Below are 21,820 nucleotides of genomic sequence, written 5' to 3' on the forward strand. Positions count from 1 at the left end.
TCACAAAATTTACACTTTTTTTTGCTATAGTTTGGCTTACTAATGCTAAAAAGATAGAATTCAGACGGAGGGGAGAAAGGTTTGTTTGTAATACATGGCAATTTTGCTAGCTCTTGAAGGTTGCATTTCAAGCATAACTGCATTTCTCCATGCGCTGTGAAGGCTTCCCTTTGCGAGGGTATTGGCATGCTTGTGGCCAAAGCAACCAAACCAATTAATTAGGCACATGGTGAACAATGCTATAGGGAAAAAAAAAAAGATAAAGATCAGTCATTTCCATTCTGAAAATCCTTACTCAAAGCCTTGATGTCACAGCAATAAGCTAAACATGAAAGGTAGCAGACTCCTTCCTTGCATGAGGGGCCCAGCAACACCAGCTGTGAAATGCATACATAGAAAGGCTCTTATATATTACATATACAACTGTAATCCAGAATAAATAGTACTGTTCTGACTCATAAGTGTATTTCAGCTTGGTTGTTGTTGTTTGTTACGGCTGGAGATGGTTTGCTTTTCATCCCTTCTGTCCCACCCTTGGACACATCGATGAAAAGCAACCTGGGAGTCCGGAGCGTCAGTAGTATCCTTTTGTACTCCTTCCGGAAATTCTGGTTAAGAAGTCCATAGATCACAGCATTGAGGCAGCTGTTAAAATAGGCCATAAAATAGCTCAGTACAAAAAGCCATTCTGGAATGTGTGGCTGCACTTTTGAAGGATTAATTGAAACAGCAAGGCCAATAAAGTTTAACGGTCCCCAGCACACAGCAAAAAGGACAAAAACCACAAACATAGTCAAGAAGTTCCGGATGTCAGCTGCCCGGAGCTTCTGCTTGCAGTCTTGTCTCACCCGGTGTTTGACTTGAATCACCAAAATCCAGATACGTAGGTAGCAAAACGTCACGATGGACAGTGGGACGATGAAGTGAACCACCACCACTGTGATGGTGTATGATGTACTCACCGTCTGGGCAAAGGTGCAGGAGTAAATCCGGGGATCATACTGCAAGGAGCCAACAAATAAGTTTGGTACAATTGCCACCACTGTGAGTATCCATGTCAGGCAGAGATAGCAGCAGGTGTTCTTCAGGTTGAAGAGCTTATCGTACCGAAGGCTGTGGCAGATGTAGCAGTAGCGGTTGATTGCAATCGCCGTGATGTTGAAAATGGACCCGATGACACTTAAGCCCATCAGGAACCCGCTTATCTGGCAGTGAACATTTCCCATGGTCCAGCCATTATGGAAAATGGCACTCAAGATCAGAGGGTATGGATAAACCGCAACTACAAGGTCTGCAACAGACAAACTGACGACAAAGATGTTGCCTACAAAAAAACGAAAAGAAACTGTGAGAGGTTAGCGTAGGTCTAGATAGATAAATTGCAACAGGTATATTTTCACCAGAATTTCTGCAATGTTCACGCTAAGGAACGTGTGTTCTTCCAGGAACCATGGTGCAGCCAGCCTTTATGTGCTTATCTTATTTGGTCTGTTTTCCTGTTCCTTTAGTACCAAAGTTGTCCAATGCAATATGGAAGGTCAACCACTCCTACACTGTCTGGGCCTGGGCAGAAAATACAATTAATAAGCTGTTGTCAGCCATCTCTGCAGAGCACATGCTGCAGGTTGTCCAGTTAGGCTCTAAAATGAAGAGAGTTTAGAGTCTGTGCAAGTAAGAAATAATTTAAGCCTTGCTGGATTAAAAATGGCACACTGTGTGGGACAACACTTGTCAACTCCACTGTGTGGAGCAGGCTCCAGTGACCTGGGCAACCAGTGACTTCCTAATAGCAGTTACTGCTCATTTTATGAGTCTGGTGTATTTTTAGGTAGGCAAAAAGCCATTCTACTCAGTTTGTCAGTCACAGTAGAGGAGTGCATTAAAAAAAAGGACCTTGAGGCCTTTTGGGAACTAGTGTAACTACAGGATCAGCGATAATGTTGAAAAGAACATCCATGAAAATTCAGCTTTTTGATGACTAGACAAATTGGCATTTCAGGAGGAGCTCAACAAAGCAGATAGAGGACACCACACCAGAAAAAGTAGTTGTTTTTCCTAACTCTACTACCTTCAGGTATATCTGCAGTGGCAGGAAGGAAAATATTACTAGAGTACCAGTAGAGGCTACGTTTAACACATTTAAGGTGTTAACACCTATGCCCCTATGTGTTACAGGCAACATCCCAGCCCACTGATCACACCTGCACCTTCCCTTCAAACCCTCATATCCTGCTGTCTACCAGATTATATGAAAAAAACCACTAAAAAGAGGTCTTTTTCTGTAGTATCCATGAAGGGACTCTCTAAGATTTCAGTTCAGCTAGGTCACTGGCTTCAGTACGTGGAAAACACCCCAAGGGCTGGCAGAAATCACGGCCTCATTGCCACTGCAGTTGGCTCATTGCTATGTTTGTTGCCAACAAAAACTAACAGGACAAGTCAACAGTTCATATCAGGCAGCAGAGTCCACTTCACGCTGACTGGAAAACAGTCCAGACTTGAGAACAGCCCACAGCAGCATGGAGCTGAGATAGCTGACAGAAAGCATCATTTTAAAACAAATATTAGCAGGGGTCATGTGAAGTGCTGAAATCTTTTTTAAAGAGAGATTTCACATACACAGCTCTACCACAACACACAGCTTCTGTGGCTGCTGGGCCTCAGTGCTGCTTTTTTTTGCTGATTAATATCTTACTTAGAGCTTTTTAAAATGCAGTCACTAAATCAGGTCCCCATAAAATTAGCTCCATTTATACCTGCTGTCAAGGGTAGAACCACCTGTGGGCAGGCCTGGTGCTCGCGCAGGCATCCTACAGCAGGAACGCTCTTCCGTAGCAAAACTTCTATTCCTTCAATCAAAACTTCAACAAAGTTGACGTTTTCCCCAGCACCAGAATTTCCTTTTGGAAAGGTTTTCCAAAACAGCTTTCAGGACAGCAAAACAGAGACAGAGAGGTACCAGCAACCCAAATCAGGAGACTTCCAGAGGATGCTGGAGACTTCACTGATGGCACCACAACCCTCCCTCTTCACCGGACCTGTCCCACTTGAATACACATTTATACACACAGGCAGTTGGAGAGCAAGCCTCTGCATTTGCTGGGGATGAAAAACAGCCACATTCAACACCCAGCTCTGAATCAGGCAAAGCAGAACAAAGCTGGATATTGCCTACTTAAGGCAGCACATCAATGGATTTAATCCAAAGCTTGGCAAAAAACATAGGGAAAATTATTAGCCTCACATCACTGCCAGCTGCTGGGAGAAATGAGCAGTCTCTGCCAGTCTTTCTTCACTAGCTTGAATAGTTGGAAGAAGTAAAAATATGGGGGGAAAAAAAAATCTATTAAAATAATATTCATAGGATGGACTTAGCTCGGATTCAATCCAAGAGCACAGTAGTGTGTACATTATTTTGATCCCACTTCACTGTATGTTCCTCCAGCAGGGAGAAAATGAGACAGTTTTATCAAGACAAGAATTAATAATCTCCTCCTTTACTTGGAGAGCAAACCTGCTGTCCTCTGCTCTGTGCTTTCAACTTGCAGTCTTGGCTCTCCTGTCAGCTAGAAGGCCTATGGCCCCGGCAGGGTGTCAGGTCCCTGAAAATAAGGTCAGAAAGGTTCACTCAGTACTCTCTCATGGAAACAAGCCTGTCTTCCGTTTTATTTGGCAATGTTGTCAACTTCAAATTTTTCTTCTGGTGAGATGAACATGAAGGTCAGACCCACGTAACAGTCCTGAAAACCAGTGCATTTTTAATGACCGAGCACTGAACAGAAAGGGCACATCCTATACCCCCAAAGCAGAACATGCCCTTCAAAGTATGGAAAGTGGCTGCTAGCTAATTATTAAAATAAGAGTAACTTCAGTTAAACACCAGCCTGTTGAATAACAACAGGCTGGTTTTGAAAACTGCTTTAGCCTCACAATCCCTGGTCTGCTGTGAGACCACCGTGTGCAGGGCCCTGTGGCCTAAGGCCCGTGTCCTCTGCAGGGTGAGATCGGACCCTCACTCCCAAAAACATTGTGGAATGGGAAGCCATCTAAGGGTTGGCTCTTAGGGAAGGTAAAGAGCAGTCTCCTGCCAGTGTTCTTCACTGTATTTTTTTACATTTTTCCACTATAAAACAAAGGAGTCCTGCCCATAAATAATACCAGCAGGACTTTATCTCAAATGTAAAATTATCTGTTTCTGTGACACTATTTTCAGATGTATCTTTTTCTCTTTGTGGGCATGTGACTATATTCCCTCATTAACTTTCACATTTTCCATCCTGTTTTTAACTTCTACTCAATATAAATTGGTTCATGTGCCACTCTGCTCTGTCCCCTCAGTTGTGGAGCCACACGTGAAGAAGCACGAATGGTGGAGAAAGGCAAGTCTGCCACAAGCATACTAGTCATGCAGACTCAGTCACCTTTTCAGAGAAACTTTAAATGTTTTTACATTACAGAGGTCCAACACAAGCTATAGATCATAGAGGTACAATACACCCTTCACAGTGTAATCCACAAATTGTTTGAAAAAAAAAGCACCCACAAAACAACCTGAAGCCCAGCAGCAGAGCACATTATAAGCATGTGCGAGTAACACAAAAAGGAATTTATCCCAGATCATCTTCCCTAGTACTCCTGCTGTTCAGCTCCATTTCTCCCTCCCATACTCCTATGATCCTGCTTCTGCTCACTCCGACAGCCTGCTCCCATATTCCAGCAGTTCCCTGGCCCTGCCTCTCATTTTGCCTGGATTATCCAACCACACAGGTTATCTGAGGACTTACTGTCGTGGTACTAGGAAATGTAGAAATACCACAGTGAGTTCTGCAAATCAGTAAACCACATACGTAAAGGTCTTCAACGGCAGGCTGCCCAAACAGCACCTGACTTTCATACAAAGGGACATCATTCTTCTGTAGAGATTAATTGAGCATTGCTGTACAAATACAAGGGTCATTGGCCCTGCCTGCCTCAAGAGGTTACCAGAAATCCCTCGGTGCAGAAGCTCCAGTTGCAAAGATTTAGCCTCTCCCTGCTGTTCCCACACAGCAGCTGGGGGCTGTCCTTTAGGGCACATGTGCTATGTTTTAGGTATCCTGACTCTAGAAGCTGTGTTGAAAGGGGTAAAACAAAAGAGGTAAAATATTTTTCTGAAAATTTTCTATTTTTATAGATCTCAGAATGTGCAAAGCAAGCACCCAAAAGCCTTGTTCTCTGTTATCCGTATAAAGCTCTCTTACACCCGCATTCCTTCATTAACTATTACAGAACTATGTTTGCTTCAGGTTAACAAGATACGGATGATGAAGTTATGTATTGGGTTTGTGTCGCAAGGTTTTGGTAGCAGGGGGCTACAGGGGTGGTTTCTGTGAGAAGATGCCAGATGCTTCTCCCATGTCCGACAGAGCCAACACCAGCCAGCTACAAGATGGACCCGCTGCTGGCCAAGGCTGAGCCCATCAGCAACAGTGGTAGCCCCTTTCCTTTTCTTCCCAATTCTCTCCCCGATCCCCTGGGGAGGGTGATTGAGCAGCTGTGTGGTACTCCATTGCTGACTATAGTTAAACCACAACAGTGACAACATATTTAAGAAGGGGGTAAAAACAGCAGTGGAGAGAGGAGTGAGAATATGTGAGAGAAACAACTCTGTAGACACCAAGGTCAGTGCAGAAGGAGGGGGAGGAGGTAAAGTTAAGCCTGGGAAGAAAGGAGAGGTGGGGGAAAGGTGTCCTTACGATTTGGTTTATTTCTCATTATCATACTCTGATTTGATTGTTAACAAATTAAGTAAATTTTCCTCAAGTCGAGTCTGTTTTGCCCATGATGGTAATTGCTGAATGACTTCTCCCTGTCCTTATTTCAACCCACAAGCTTTTTGTTATATTTTCATTATATTTTCATACGGGGGGGATGGGGGAGGAGTGAGCGAGCGCCAACATGGTGCTTAGCTGCCAGCTGGGGCTAAACCACAACATGTTAACACTGTTCTCTGTAAATCTAGTGCTGAAATTGAAATGTCCTGAGGGACAGGAGTTGCACCAAAGCAAAGAGACAGTTTTGCGGATCAACTTCTGCTTGCATGGCAGAGTCCAGCTCCAACTGAGGAGGAGAGAGGGCTTTGCTGTCCTTCCCGCCAGCCACCTTGCAGGCATTTGAGTTGCTCTCAAATAGCCTGTGCCCAGCACAACATTTTGGGGCAAACCAAACCACAAAAACAGCCTCAAGCCCAGCAGGTGAGAAGCTGACCCATGCGCATGATGGACATGAGTACCATGGGGGCTCACTGCATGACCAGTCCCCTCGCTGTCCCAACCTCTTCCCAGCAGTGAGATCAGATCCCAATGTCAGACTGGCTGCAGCCACAGTGACTGACAGTTGTAGAACAGCAGGTATAAAAATCTATGTTGAGAAAACATGATAAGATACACAATGACACAATGCTAAAAGTTTACTGGGATGTTTGTGGCGATACCTTACTATTTACGACTTATAATAAAAAGCATCTTAAACTTTATGTTTGTCCTTTCAGGTTTTAAGAGAAACTCAACAGACTCATGTCTACAAGGAGATAAACTGGTATTGAGACTCACATCAACTCAAAGAGATATATAATAATGCTCAGTAAACAATTTAATAGGCCATGACTGTAACGCAAGCCTCTGATGACCACTTACCATAACCTAATACTCTCTATTTAACCTTCCAAAGCTTATGCTCACTGCAAAACAGAAACAAAATGTACTGTTTGCCCCAAGCAAAAAGATAAAGTCAAAAAAGCTTTATTCAGCATGAAACAAGACTCTATTAGCTTTGATAGCCTCCTTTTCTTGTTTTTTACCTGCCACTGTGCATTTTGCTAACCTCCAGTCTGCAGATGTGGAGTGCATGCTCGGTTCTGCAAACTGAGTGGTGGTTCATAGGAAACACTTTCAGATCAATTTTGTTCTTTTTCTATTATAAAGATACCATCGAGTGTGTGCAATCATATTGAATCCTAGAATCATACTTAGGGTTGCAAGGGACCTTTAAAGGCCATCTACTCCAACCCCCCTGCAAGGAGCAGGGACATCTCCAACCAGATCAGGTTGCTCAGAGCCTCATCCAACCTGGCCTTGAATGTTTCCAGGGATGGGGCATCCACCACCTCTCTGGGCAATCTGGGCCAGTGTTCCACCACCCTCATTGTAAAAAATTTCCTTAGATCTAGTCTAAATCTACCATCTTTTAGTTTAAAAACATTACCTCTTGTCCTATCGCCATGGGCCCTTCTAAAGAGTTTGTCCCCATCTTATAAGCCCCCTTTAGGTACTGGAAGGCTGCTATAAGGTCTCCCTGGAGCCTCCTCTTCTCCAGGATGAACAGCCCCAACTCTCTCAGGCTGTCCTCATACGAGAGGTGCTCCAGTCCTCTGATCATTTCTGTGCACTCCTCTGGATCTGCTCAAACAGGTACACATCCTTCTTATGTTGGGGGCTCCAGAGCTGGACAGTGTACTCCAGGTGGGGTCTCACCAGAGCAGAGTAGAGGAGCAGAATCACCTCCCTCAACCTGCTGGCTACACTTCTTTTGATGCAGCCCAGAATATGGTTGGATTTCTGGGCTGCAAGCATGCATTGCTCATGTTTAGCTTCTCATCCACCAGGACATCCAAGTCCTTCTCCAGAGGGCTGCTTTCAATCCCTTCATTTCCCAGCCTGTATTGATACCAGGGGTTGTCCTGACCCAGGTGCAGGACCTTGCACTTGGCCTTGTTGAACCTCACAAGGTTCACATCGGCCCACTTCTTGAGCTTGTCCAGATCTCTCCCGATGGCATCTCATCCCTCAGGTGTGTCAACTGCACCACTCAGCTTGGTGTCATCTGCAAATCTGCTGAGGGTGCACTCGATCCCACTGTCCACGTCATTGATGAAGATATTAAACAGTACTGGTCCAAATATGGATCCCTGACGGACACCACTTGTCACTGATCTCCATCAGGACATTGAGCTGTTGACCACTACCCTCTGGATGTGGCCATCCAGCCAGTTCCTCATCCACCAAACAGTCCACCCATCCAAATTAGAGAGAAGGATGTTGGGGGGACCCTGTCAAAGGCCTTACAAAAGCCCAGATAGAAAACATCCATAGCTCATGTTGATCATATACTACTGTAATTTAGACAAATAACAATAATGTGGTGTTGGGAGATCCTGATCCTGCAGTCCTCACCCTGGCAAGCATTTCTTACATCACGAACTCTAAAGGATCGCTCCAGGGAAGACAGTGTTTGCCCCATTAAAGACCATTAAGAACCATCCTTCTAGAGGAGACTACGACCAATGTTACTGCTCCATGCAAGCTCTTGGCTTCCAGGGAACTGTGAACACCGCGCACGCAGCAACAAAATGGCATATGGGAAATCCCAGACTGTTAATTGTTGTCTCTTTCAGCATTCTGATAAGCACTGATGCATCCGACGTGCCCGTACAACAGCCCAGTGTGTACTTACCCATTTTGACAACTGAAAATGTTTGACAAGGGAGCACAAGCGAAAATCAGAGATCCAAGCAACAGGAAAAAAAAAAAAAAAATCTGTTCAATTTGTTAATCCACAAATTTTAATCGAGGATTTTATTTGTGTATTTAGGGAGTCTGTTCAAAGAGAGGAATAAACAAAATAACGGAAAAAGCATTCAATCAATTATCTGTTATCATTACTCCATCAGGATTCAGAGGGGGATAAAGCGTGGTTTCCTGCAGTTAAACAGACAATGCAGTTGGGCTGCCAGCTGGCCTCAAATTCTGACTGCACTGCATAAAATGATACAGGCAGGAGAGGAGGTATTGTCAGCCCACAGCATCCCTAGGATGTAAGGTTAGAGAACATGGAAATATCCAATTTAAGGACACCATGAAGGTCCTAGACAAAAGCATAAAGCTCCAGAATAATTTAACTTCTTCCTGGCAAAAGTCCTTTGAGATCTCTCAGCACAAGCCAGAGAACAGCAATATGCTCTGGGCTACCAACCATTACCTGGTCTACTGGCATTGCTCCCCATGGGAAAATTGTGAGCGCTCAGTGCTGTTCCCTGCCTCATGACCAAGGCCAAGGGTGAGAGAGAAGGGAGCCTGCAAAGCCAGCTCTCAGCCTCCTCCCACACCCTTCCATGAACAGATGTTTTGGCATCACTTTGGAAGCACGACTGCAAGCTTCATTATCCATCTCATCAGTGTATCACCACGGTTGTGTGAAAGCTGCCTTTCCCTCTGGGCCCGTGAGAAAGACTTGCTTCCAGGAGGAGGAGAAAAACCTCCTGGTATTTACTGAGGTAGAAAGGACCAGCTTCCAAGCACTTCAGTTATGTGTATTTTATTATGCACCATATACAATTTTGGCTGATGGTTAAAGAAAGGAATTGCTTACACTGCCAGGTGGAGGACTGGATTACTGGATTTTAGACTTACTTTTGGGTCATGACCTTTCATTTGTATTGCTGTCAAAAAGATCTTTGAGCCGTGCCTTCAGCTGCTCTAACTGAACGCAGCAAAGGGCAATAATTTGCAGCGTTTAACCCCAGAGATTCATAACTTCCATTTGGCTAAGGCCAGCCAGATCCAAAGTCATATTAAAGCTCAGAAGTCTGTGGAAATGGGCTGGAAATTAGAGACCAGCCCTGCTCACATGGTTTCATATCTTTCCTTATATCACTTACCATAACTTTGGAAACAATGTAAAGGAGGTGATTTTTCCCTTGGTGTGACGCAGATGGTAACTGGCCATTCACTCTCGACTGAATAAAAATGAGTTTAATTACCTCTTTTTCTAGACCTTTAAAAAGGGGCAGCCCTCTTTTGCAGAGTGACTTCCCCATTTTCAGAGTTTCAGATATTTCAAAAACAAAAACAAAACCAAAATGTTTTTAGACCATCCCAGAGAAACACCATTTGGAAAGCTTCCTCCTGTTACTCCACATTAATCCTAACACATCCTGCTCAGCTTAGGCACACCTTCCTGAAAAGATGATCCAAAGATTTTATAAAGAAAGGTGAAACTATGTAAAGTTGACATTTTACCTACCTTCAACAATTTTCAACTTTTTAAAGATACCATTTTCTGTTCATTTATGTGCCTTTTAACTGCTTTGTCATGTGTTTTCCTGGGTGTTCTGACCCTTCACATAAGGGAAAACCATGATGCTGCAGTTCTTCTGGATTTCTAAACTTAGCTCTTGTTAATGTGATGTTTTTCCTGGATGCAATTATGGCAACTGGATCAGTGAGTAACAGAAAAGGAATAAGTGGCAGTTTTGATCTGTCTGTCAATATATACAAAAAAGGGCTAAAATGTACCCCTCTGGTTACGTGCCCCAGACTCCTGCCATTCAACTGTTACATCCATCAAACTCACGGCCTGCAGTAAGGCTGTGAGATAGCAAGCCAATCAACTTAAAAACTTAGCTCCTCCATCACTTCCAAACTCTTGGGGTAAAGATGGGCTCAGAAACACCGCCTGCCTTCACAGCATATCCCAGCAAGGCTGATGGACAGCAAGTGCCGGAGGCCATAGGAGAGCAAGTCCAGGTACCCAAACTCCCACTTGACACCCTGTCTACCAGTGCCAGCCTCTGAATTCCAGCAGTTTACCCTCCCTTTCTGCCTGAAATCCCTGCCGAGTGGTGCTACGTGATGGTAAGCAGCTGTCTAACTCCCACCCAGGCTGTGCAGGGAGTGCAGGCTGATGCCCTTATGTTTACCCTCACACAAGCACAGAGATGAGGTCTACCAGCCCACGTTAACTCCAAGCCCATTATTTATCAACTGGTTTGTAAAGCGCTCTGAAACAGGAAAGGCCCTTTATAAACACAAATGTTAATTCTTGCCAGCATCCATTGAACTGACAAACCAGCATCCATCCTCTCCCCGTTCCGGCAGCTGTACTGCCACCATTTGCCATCTGTTACTATTCTCAAATAAAATCTGTGAACTCAGGCTTAACAGACTTAATAACGCTCTTTTGCTATCAGTGCCGGTCAAAGTGTGTTTCTGGCCTGGAAAGGAGCTATGTGCAAGCAACCAATTCCTAGGCAGCTGACAGGCAGAGAGTACAGTCAGATCTGAACACACAGCTGATTTTAGTGATAAAAATCATGTCTGACTGCCCTGGTGAGCCCCACCAAACCAACACAGCTGAGCCCAGGAGCTGGCTCCTGCTGCTCCTTGTGCCTCACCAGCACGGTTTGTTGACTAAACCTTAGTGACAGCACCAGTCGCTACACCTATGGATCTGCCCTGCAAAGAGCAGATGTCACCCTGCCACAGCGAACAGCTTGTTTTGGCCTCCCAGTCCTGCAATCCCAGCAATGAGTCTCTCTCCAGTCCCAGGTCTGTCTGGGTAGCTGGTGGGGATGGGAGGCAATTTTTTCTCCTTGTTACTCTTTTGAATTGCATATGGAAATGATGAAGCTATTGAAAAAAAAAAAAATCACCCTACTAAAGTGTTTCTATCAGTGAAGGACATTTAGCCTTTAACTCAATCAGGACCAAATCTTGCCCAAGTCTGCTACAGGCAACACATTTTCTGATGGTGGATGGTCAAGCTTAGGACAGACCGAAGAAGCCGTGTGAGGTGAGGATTGTCCAAGGGAAAGAGGTGGAGACTCAAAGCAGCCAGCTTTGCTATGACGACTTAAAGGTGCTTTTTATAAGACTTGTTTGTGCACACACGAGTTCACTTTCGGGCTGCATTAGATGCTGCAATACCAAATTCAGATGCCCTATCCAATAGACACCCTAATATCCTTTTCAAAGATTCAAACTGGAAACAAATTAGTATTATACAGTACCCAACTTCAGGAGAGAGCAAGCTGAGCTTAGACCACAGAGAAAAAGCTCAGTCTGGACCAGCATAACACAAAATGCTGCCCTGAATCCAGCCTCCCTTTCCAATGCAGACTCAGGACAGACCTCTAGCACACATCGATCCTGGCATCACCTCTAGCACTCTGTCCAACAAGAACAAGAGACTAACATAAAAGTAAGTCAGTTGCCGTATAAAGATAGAGGTCATTTTTAGACCAAAAAAAAGTAATCAACATCTGAAATAACTAAGCCTAAATCAATAATTAGAGGAACAGTAATAGAAGAGTTTGAGTTAACAGAACTGAGTTATGCTAGGTACACAGGCTAAGACACAGCAGCTGTGCTCTGAGCATCCTCAGCTCGGGGAGGCTGAGATGGGCTCGTGTGCCCAGAGGAAGCTCATCTGCTGTTCCCACTCTGGGTTGGTCTAAGGAGGGCCGTTTCCCTTCCCAGCAAATCTTGCCTCCTCAGGAACTTCATGAATTCCTGTTCTCCACTGCCAAGACAGATTAGTCTGTGCCTTACAGGCTATTGAGCTGAAATTCCTTGCTCATCTGTTTTGAGGGGAAGCAAATGCCATTAATTGAACCAGAATCTGATCTCACGTAGGTAGGGCAAACCTGAAACAAACGCAGAGCAAGTGAGCTTGTCAATCTGCTGCCTCTGCAAGCTGTCTTGAAAAGCATGAAATTGAAGTTGTACCAGCCTGCAGTTTTCTTACAGTATTACAGGGCAAATCTTAGGTTTATTAATTAAGAATAACTGTCTTGCAAGCAGGTGTGGAAGCCCAAAGAAAGGGGAGTGCAGGGATGCAGGGAAGAGAGCCATGATGCAGAGAGCTGCAGGATGCAGAACTTGCAGAGGAAAAGCAGATTTGCTCACAGGCAAATGAACACTGCAATCTGCTGTAATGGAGCTGCATTTAATACGCCTTAGCTGTTAAATCTGCCCTCATTGTAATTACACAGTACTATAAACTATGCTATGCTCCCCTTCCTATAAACAACGCACCGAGTAACCATGCTGAAAACGTGACCAGCAGGAGATGGAAGGAAAGCAGGCCTGTTTCTCTCCACCTTTACTCTCCTCTTGGCATCTTAGATACTCTCCAGACTTAGCATGCTTGGGGCTTCCTGTCTTACGAACCAAGTTGGCACCCTGACACCCCAAGATCTGATCAGTCAAAGGCTGGATGCCTTCCTAAACCAAACCTGGCCTTCTAAAGTCCCTCCCTGATTTGGATTTGGGGTGAGGAATTCACTGGCCAAGCAAAGACCTCACTGACCACGACTCGTGGCCAGAAGCCAGCACACCCTGGTGCTGATGGAGATGTGCTGAGCACACACCACATTTCTCATAAGTGGCCTTTTCACCAGCCACAGGAAGAAACCAGCTCCTTTCCACTCATCTTTCCAGCACTGAAAACAGAGGGTTGGCTAGTTAAGTACCAAACTGAATGGAAGTCACCTAAATGAAGGCTCAGTCATTAGTGCAGTAGCAGGGTGATAATCAGGGTAGGATATTTACTCTGCTTCTGCACAACCATTGCCACTAGAGTTAGGAAAAAGAAACATAATTGGGATCCTATTTATCTCCAAGGTGATAGCCTCATTGTAGGCTACAGCATGGTCCTGGTATGCCTTACAGTGCTGCACTACAATTGATTGGCTTTTCTTCTGATGACCTTAATATATTTTTTTCAAACATTTGGTGGCCAATGTTATAAAAGCAGGTTACACAAAAAAATCATGGGGTAGATTTAGTCCACAGAATTCCCTCCAGCCCACATTTTTTTCTCCTGTGGCCTCATACTAGACCTAGCAATGAAGCAGGTACTGCCACAGTACGCACATGCAGTGAGGATGAGGCTGGAAGAGAAATGGCACCATAAGGGACAGGAAAGCAGCATACCTGTGTGGAGCTACTTACATTCCTGTGCATAGTCAGTCCTCCAAACCTAGGCAAGGAAAAAGGTTGAGCTACCTCAATACTGTTCATCCAGCCTTCACAATCTGCTAGGAAGAGGAGTAATATTTCTCACATTACAGACAGAAGGGAAAGAAAGAGACCCAAGGTTTGATGGCTTCATCACAACTATGTGAACTGTGAGAGAAGTACTGCATGGAAGTAGGAGACTAAAAATAAAATAAAAACTATTCTGGAACTCCTGGTTCATTCACAACTATTTACTAATCCCATTTGAAATGGCGAGTTACTTTCACCTGGGAGCACTTTAAGGACTCTGATACAATCGCATCGGCAAAAGTCCAATGCAAACAGTTAGAATTGATTCAATAAGAATAATAACAATACTGGAAAAATTACCTCAAGAAGACAAAGCATGCCCTAAAGGACCTTTTCAGCTGTCCCAGATATGAGTCCAAACAACAGTGTTTCCCAGAACATCACCAAAATGTTCACTCCAGATATTCCACAAGGTTTACAGGACTCATGTCAAAGCTGGGTACAGGATAGGCAACAAGAAACAATCGATGAAATGATTGAGTCCCAAACGTATGGCATCTGCTTTTGTTTTTTTCCTAATGACTTACGAAACTTAATCATCTTTGAGGTGCAACTTGTGGGCATATTAAAAGAGAAAATATGTTTTTGCAGTAAAGTCAACAATAAACATGTTCCAACATGAGGCCGTGGGAACAAATGGTTCATATGGGTGTGCTCTAACACTGATCTTGATAGCGAGTCTAATGGTGGCTAATATCCAACTAGCTTGAAAGAGAATAAGATTTCATGGGACGATGACACCTAAATTACTGGAGGAACCTCTTGAAGTAAGCAGCCATACTTGTAGGCAGCAATACACACAGTAAAAGGGAGAACTTGCACTCGTGGATCATAACTGACAGGGCTGGCAGATGCCTCTCCCATTGACAGCATCCAGCACAAGAGCATCGCTGGATTCTGCTCTTACACAAAGAATGTTTGCCCTCAGCAAAAAATACCAAAAAGAATAAAAGATGCTGGGGAAGAAGGCTGTCCATGTAAGCCAAAGCAACTCTGAGGTACCTAGCTCAATTGACTAATCATGAAATACCCCCAAGTCCTACTTTCTCGTCTGCAGTGATAATGGCAGGCCTACTTTTAGAGTTGTATAATCACCATCAAGTGATGATGCTTTTAGTATCCCCTTAAACTCCCCCCCTCCCTTTCCCTTTTTATCTCTATTGAACTTTTCTCAGCAAGAAATAAATCACAGAGATTTCTTCTCTCTGAAACTACTTAACATCCATACCAGGTGTCCTGGTTTCAGCTGGGATGGAGCTGATTTTCCTCTCAGTAGCTGCCGTGTTTTGGATTTAGTATGGGATTTGGTATCTGAAGAATGTTGATAAACACACTGGTTTTATCAGTTGTTGCTAAAGAGACCAAGGACACTTTCCATCTTCCCAGGTCTCCCTAATGTGCAGGTGCGGGAAGCTGGGAGGGATACAGCCAGAATAGTTGACCCAAACTGGCCAAAGAGAGCATTCCATGCCATAAACATCACGCTCAATATATAAGTGGGGGCTGGCTGGTGAGCAGGTTCACTTTTTTTTCTCACTGTTCAGAATTGTTCCAGGATCATTTTCCAATTTTTCCTTCCAGAATTGCTGCTTGGGACAGCCTGTATTGGTCATTGGGTGGTGAGAAATTGTGCATTGTTTGCTTTGCATATTTTATTATTGCTATTATTGTTATTTTCATTATTTACACACAAACACATACATATATATATATAAATATTATATTTATATATATATAAATATATAATATAATATATATAAATATAAATATATATATTTTTATATATAAATATATTAATATTATATTTATATATATATATAAAATATTTCCCTTTGTTATCCTAGTAAACTGTTTTTATCACAACCCAAGAGTTTTCTTCCCGATTCTCTCTCTTATCCCCTGGGGAGGTGCAAAGTGAGTGAGCAGCTGCTTGGTACTGATTGAGAACTGGAGTTAAACCAGGATAGGAGGCTACTTCGAAGTGGTAACCTGTAACTTGAGCCTTATGACTCCCACTATGAGACAGGGAGGCTTAGAGAGGGCCGCATGTAACCCTTTAAGCGCTGACCTTTTAAGCCAGTCAGTGGTTGGTAAGGGAGACTCTGCTCCCCCTTCAGTGTCTGTACAGCCAAGGGTGTGACTATGAAATGCATCAGGGACAACAGAGCTGGAAGGAACCCTGGAAGGTGGTTGACCATCCCCCTCGGGCACAGCATCTCCTAAAAATTACTGACAAGAAGGAGCATTTCTAAATTGACATTGCCCTTATTCAAATCCAAGTGGCCTTCCACCCTGCTTGTTACAAAAAGAGGTTTTAGATATCTGTTGGTTTAGCAAGCTCAGAAACTAAGGAATAACTCAACAGCACCTTAAGTCAGCATGAGACCTGTCCCCAGGCAGAGGCAAAACAGAGGAAGAGCTACGGCTTTTCACACCGCCTTTTGCTCCTGAAGTGCTGGAATTTCTATCCGTTGTAGAGGACACGCTTTCATTTGCCATCCTCTCCAATTACAAGAGAAATAGTCAAGATTCCAAAATTTCTAAAAGAAAAACCTCACTCACTTTAAGCAATTTCTGAAACACCCTCTTCCCCACTCCTAGCCTTACTTTATGTAACAGCATTTTTGAAGAGCTGTCATTCATTAGGCATAAGATGTTACTTTTGTGCCTCCCAGTCCCTTCATAGCCATTTATGACCCTCCATTTCCTCTCCTTAGTAGCACTCACTCATACTTTTCATTGAATTCCTGAAAGCCTATGTTTTTATCTCTCCCCAGTGAAGTGTTTTTGTTTATCAACAAACTACAAGGTACAGAATATTTAAGGAACTGCATCAGGATGAAATGAAGCATGGGCTTAACACAGACAATCCTAGTGAGAAGTTATTGTGTCCAAGTGCAAACACAGATGTCATACATTCATCTGGAAGCCTTAAAGGTATTTGCAATATCACATGTCATTTAAAATACCTCCCTGACAGCGGTTTGGTTTGACAGGGTTAGAAAGGATGAGAGTTTCTAGTCCTCAGCATGAGCGTAACACACGCGTGTATCAAGGTAGGCAACAAAAACTCACAGCGTGTTGCCCACCTGCTCCTTCACCAGGAGCTCCCAAAGCAAGCTGTTAGAAACACAGACAGGACAGGGAGATCTAAGGGCAGCTCACTGTGCACTGCAAAGAGCTTTGCATAAATTCTGTCCAAAAATGTGCTTGGCAGACTGCCGTAAATGGATGAGAGCTTTGCATGTTAACGAGAAACCGAATGGAGTCCAGCAAATGCTCTCTTCATTCCAAGCAGAGCTGGCAGCATGGTGTGATATGGTGTGCAGCTCCCTGCTCGGCATGTGAACACACCAACATTGGTTGTACATTCATCTAGGCAGCTCAAGAAACACCTCTGAGAGCAAGGAGGTCATCTCCAGTCCGGCATGACTGCCCTTGCACAACCACGTGAAGTTTTTCAGAGACTCAAATAGCTCAGTCAAGTATCTGTATATATCCTAAGGAATCCAGCGAGTTATTCATAACATCAGAGCTGGAAGGAACCAGGACTTGCAGCTTCAGTAACAGATTCACACAAAACAACAGAAGAGTTTTGGATGTTGGCCAGAGAAGTTGTGGATGCTCCATCTCTGGCAGTGTTCAAGGACAGGTTGGATGGGGCTTTGAGCAACCTGGTCTGGTGGAAGATGTCCCTGCTCAGGACAGGGGGTTGGACTAGATGATCTTTAAGGTCTTCCAACCTAAAGCATTCTGTGATTCTGATTCTATGAGACCAGCTTCTGCAGCAAGCTCTCCAGTCTGACCCACCCAAGAACCTCTCCAGGGGCACGCCGTGCCCAGGCTGTCACATCACCCAGCGCTGGCTGTCACATCTCCCCGGCTCCATGGTGGGGAAGATGCACCCCAAGGAGCATCCTGGAGCACCAAGGGATGCACCTGAATGGTCCCACATCTGCTAACTCAGCAGATGTAAGAGCCTTCATTTGGGAACACAGTGGAGAAACACAGAGTGTCAACTGGACCACAATGACAAACAAACCCAAAGTGGATGCCAGAAGCCAGGGTCTCAGCACCAGGAGTGCAGGGCGTGGAGTTTAATGGCTAATTAGGACAAGGCAGTAGCAAAGGGCAGAAGAGGGGAAGAGGTCGGCTTTGGTTCCCTGAGGAGTTCAAAATATTTCCTAAATTCAGCTACACAACACAGCCTTTAAAAGGAGAGCGATGGCTGCTTCTGCGTTAGCAACATAGCAGAAACTCTGATGCCAGCACTGCCTTCTGATGCTAACTGTCCTTTTGTCATTTATTCAGGAATAAAACTGTAACAAGGTAGATTTATATCAAATGACAAATAACAGCTGTGGGGAAAAGAAAAAAAAGTGTCCCACTTCATTAGAACCCTGAAGAGTCTGACAGCCAGAAACACAACACCAAAGTGGGAAATACAGCTAAAAAGACATGACAAAACTCACAGCAGCTGTTAAACCAAATGGGAACACGTTAAAATTAAGGGCCTTTTCCCCCCTTTCATATTTAGTCTCAAAACACCATGTAAAGAAACTCAACCTCTTATAAAGACAGGCTGAGTCATTAGCACAGAAGTGACAGAGACCCTCACAAAGATTTCAGATTAAAAGGTAACCATTAATACCAAAGCAGTTCCTAAAACCTCATGAATACGTTAATCTGGTATCAGTCGGAACCTTCCGATATTAAAGTAATAAATCTTACCAGGCTGAATTTTACCATTACTCACTTGGTGTTACAATATTCCTTAAAAATATGCAAGCATTCAACGTGGAGGATGCTCATGGGTCTGTAGTATCAATACCAATGCAGTCCTGGAGCAGATCACACATGTCCTTCTTCCCAGAGAGGTTGAGGCCATGCCTGCCCCCGAATATCAGCACTCCCAAATTCTGTACACCACCAGGCACTGGTTTCACCCACAAAGGCTGCTGGGATTGCCCGGAGTTGATTTTGTAGAGGTACCACAACAGCCACCAAGAAATGCTCAGCACTCAAAAGTATCCAGCAGGATGTACTGGGTTTTCTACAGATTTTGCCTGAAGGATGTCGATTTCCAGAGGGGATGGGATGATTCTGCTTCAATGATGCTCAAAATAAACATTGGAAAAATAAAAGAATTAAGTACCTAACCCCAGATTATCCCACGGTGAGAGGGTGCAGTGCTGACAGCTTTTGTTCAGTATTTCTTTAGAGGGCAGGAGGTGATAGCACTGCGTAATTCTGCATTTCATTAGGCAGAGCTAGTCTCATCTTCGAGCACTGACTGTAGGGACAAACAAGAGACCCATTCTTGTTTCCAGCAAGGACTTTCCCAGTTAATTGCCATGTAGCCTTGAGCAAACCACTGCCTCTGCATGTTTCGGCTTCCTGCTCTGCCAGCAGAAGATCTGCCTTCCTTGCATTCACTGACGTTCAAATGTATAAGGATGTCCTTCAGGGGAAGGCAGAATAGAAATAAAAATTAAAATATTTCTGATGTGCTCACCTTTTGGCCCTCAGGCAGTTCTCCCAAACTGAATGGCCCTGTGCAGAGCGGTCTCAAGAGTCTGCAACAAGCAAGAACAACTGAAAGAAGTGGGATAAAACCGGCAGAAGCACGGCTCTATCTAGCTCTCCTGGCATTCCCCTCAATCCCCCAAACTGAGAGGGGTTTAGATGAGACATGCCACTGGTAGAACACTGGAACAGGCTGCCCAGAGAGGTGGTGGATGCCCCATCCCTGGAAACATTCAAGGCCAGGTTGGACGGGGCTCTGAGCAACTTGATCTGGTTGGAGATGTCCCTGCTCCTGGCAGGGTGGTTGGACTGGATGGGCTTTAAAGGTCCCTTCCAACTCAAACCATTCTGTAATTCTATGCCGAACTGCAGCACATGCAACTGGAAATTCTGTAGGCAACACTCTTCCCGCTGAACTAGACAGAGCTGTTAACCCCACCATGGGACCAGAGGTACATTTTGCTACTAGAGGTATTGTAACTGGAGCTGCCAGCACTGGAAAAGGACAGGGCTAGCTGGGTTAACAAACATCACTGGGGATTCATAACAATAGCAGTCTGAAGCTGAAGAGCCCTTGACTAACTCCTAACTTGGACTGCTGCATCCAGCAGTTCTCCTGCAGCTTCCACTTGACTTGGAAACCTTTCATGCTCGAAGCTGGATGCAGTTGAATACGGTCATGGTCCATTCCCGGACTGTCAACGCTTCGATGCTTGCAGCCTGTGTCAGTTTGCAAAGCGCCTAAAGATCTCTTCCAGAGAAATCCCACCAGCTGATTTCTAGGGGAGAACCGGAACGGTCCATTGTAAACCACACAGCATGAGAACACACTGCTGTTCTCCTGGCACAGAGCAGAGGCTGCCTATGGCCTCACAGGTCAGCATCTGAGAAAACAGTGATGCAGCTCATGGGTAAACTATGAGTTTTGCTTGTTTAATTTATGCCCGTTTTGGAACAGAGGAGGTCACGCACAGCCTGCAGACAATTCTCTCTTTGTTACTGGAGCCCAAAGCTAATTCCCTGTTCCCAGAGGCCATGGCTTTGGGAACTGAGGTCCAGCCTTGGTTTCCCCCTCAGGCTCCTGCTGCTTGCACATTTCCCAGTGGGCCTCACTTAACAAAAAGCTCACGCACACCTCTTGGGTTCCCAAAACTGAACACTTGCTCATCTGCCAGGAAAAAGAGCTTTGCCGTCTATGTGCCACAACACGGCTTTGTAACCCTGGCTATCACAACAGCGCCACGTAACAGCCAAGGAGACTGAAGCAGATAAAACTACCAGCCCCTGTACAACACGTTGCTACATGACTGCAAGATCTACTCAGGAAAGGAACATGAGAAGGACATTGAAGTACTAAAAGCAAAAGCCATGAAGTTTTCATCAAAAGGACAAAATGCCCCCTATGCCTCCTGATAGACATGCACAGCACAACACTGCAGGACCCTGTTCCTGGGCCCAGCGTGGGAACATTAATCACGTGTGGCAGAGATTCAAAAGCGATGTGGCTCCGTGGAAGCAATACCTACTGAAGTGTCTGCAAAGAAGCCTTTGCACCCGGAGCAGCTACAGCTGCACTGTGGACCCTGGCATGTTCTTTGACAGGAACACACCCATTCTCTTTATTCCACTTCACTGTTTGGATTTCTTTATCAGCACTTTCTGCACAATCCTCAGATGGACTGGTAATTATGAAAGACAGGGCACTGCGAGTCATTGTTATGGTAAACACTAAAAGTTTCTCAGACTGCCTGAAAGACAAGCATGGGCTGAAGCATATACAGAGGCTGCTTTGGGATAACAGCAGCATTTACAATAAAGTCAGCTTCCAGCAAGGCAATTCTGGTAATCACAGAATCACATAAAACAAGGCTGTTGCCTTCTTCCTCAGGAGACAGAGAAATATCAAGAACAAAGATGCATTCCTCAGAGACTCCGGACACCAACACGCTGTTCTCATGGCTCAAGGAGCGAAAATATCCTGAACCTCCACACAGTCACCCTGATGTCCCCCAAAAGGCCTTGTGTTGAGGTAGATATGAAGTTGCTGCTACATCATTACTATATAAACCATAAATTACAAATATTCCCAATAAATGAACATGGCTTCCACAGTAAAAGGACCCACCAACAACAGCTCGACATGAATACACTCTTCCCTCGAGGGTATAAACCTCAGAATATCAGTCCTGCTCATCTCTATTTTTCACCCCAGTTTCCTGGAGAAATGAAGTATGTCTGATTACACTGCCTGCCTTTCCCTAGTAATTTTTGTTCCTGAAGGACAACTTCACTCACATTTTATAGAAGATTGGGTGACTGATGGGGGGGGGGGGGGGGGGGGAAGGTTTCTACACAATGGAAACTGGTCCCCAGCAGAGCAGAGTTATCGTGAGTGATCGCATTCATTAAAAAAAAGGTATATGATGACC

At 44.6% G+C, this 21,820-nt stretch overlaps 1 protein-coding gene across 1 annotated transcript in view; it reads right to left on the reverse strand.

Moving 5' to 3' along the window:
* Positions 1-455: 455 nt before the first annotated feature.
* Positions 456-21,820, reverse strand: part of GPR50 (G protein-coupled receptor 50) — a 45,166-nt gene continuing 23,801 nt past the window's right edge. The window contains exon 2 of the mRNA XM_086756333.1: positions 456-1,324. Coding sequence (XP_086612459.1) covers positions 456-1,324 — 869 coding nt within the window. The remainder of the gene's footprint in view (positions 1,325-21,820) is intronic.

Source organism: Chlamydotis macqueenii, chromosome 11, assembly GCF_036417535.1.
Source record: "Chlamydotis macqueenii isolate bChlMac1 chromosome 11, bChlMac1.mat, whole genome shotgun sequence".
Taxonomy (NCBI): domain Eukaryota; kingdom Metazoa; phylum Chordata; class Aves; order Otidiformes; family Otididae; genus Chlamydotis; species Chlamydotis macqueenii.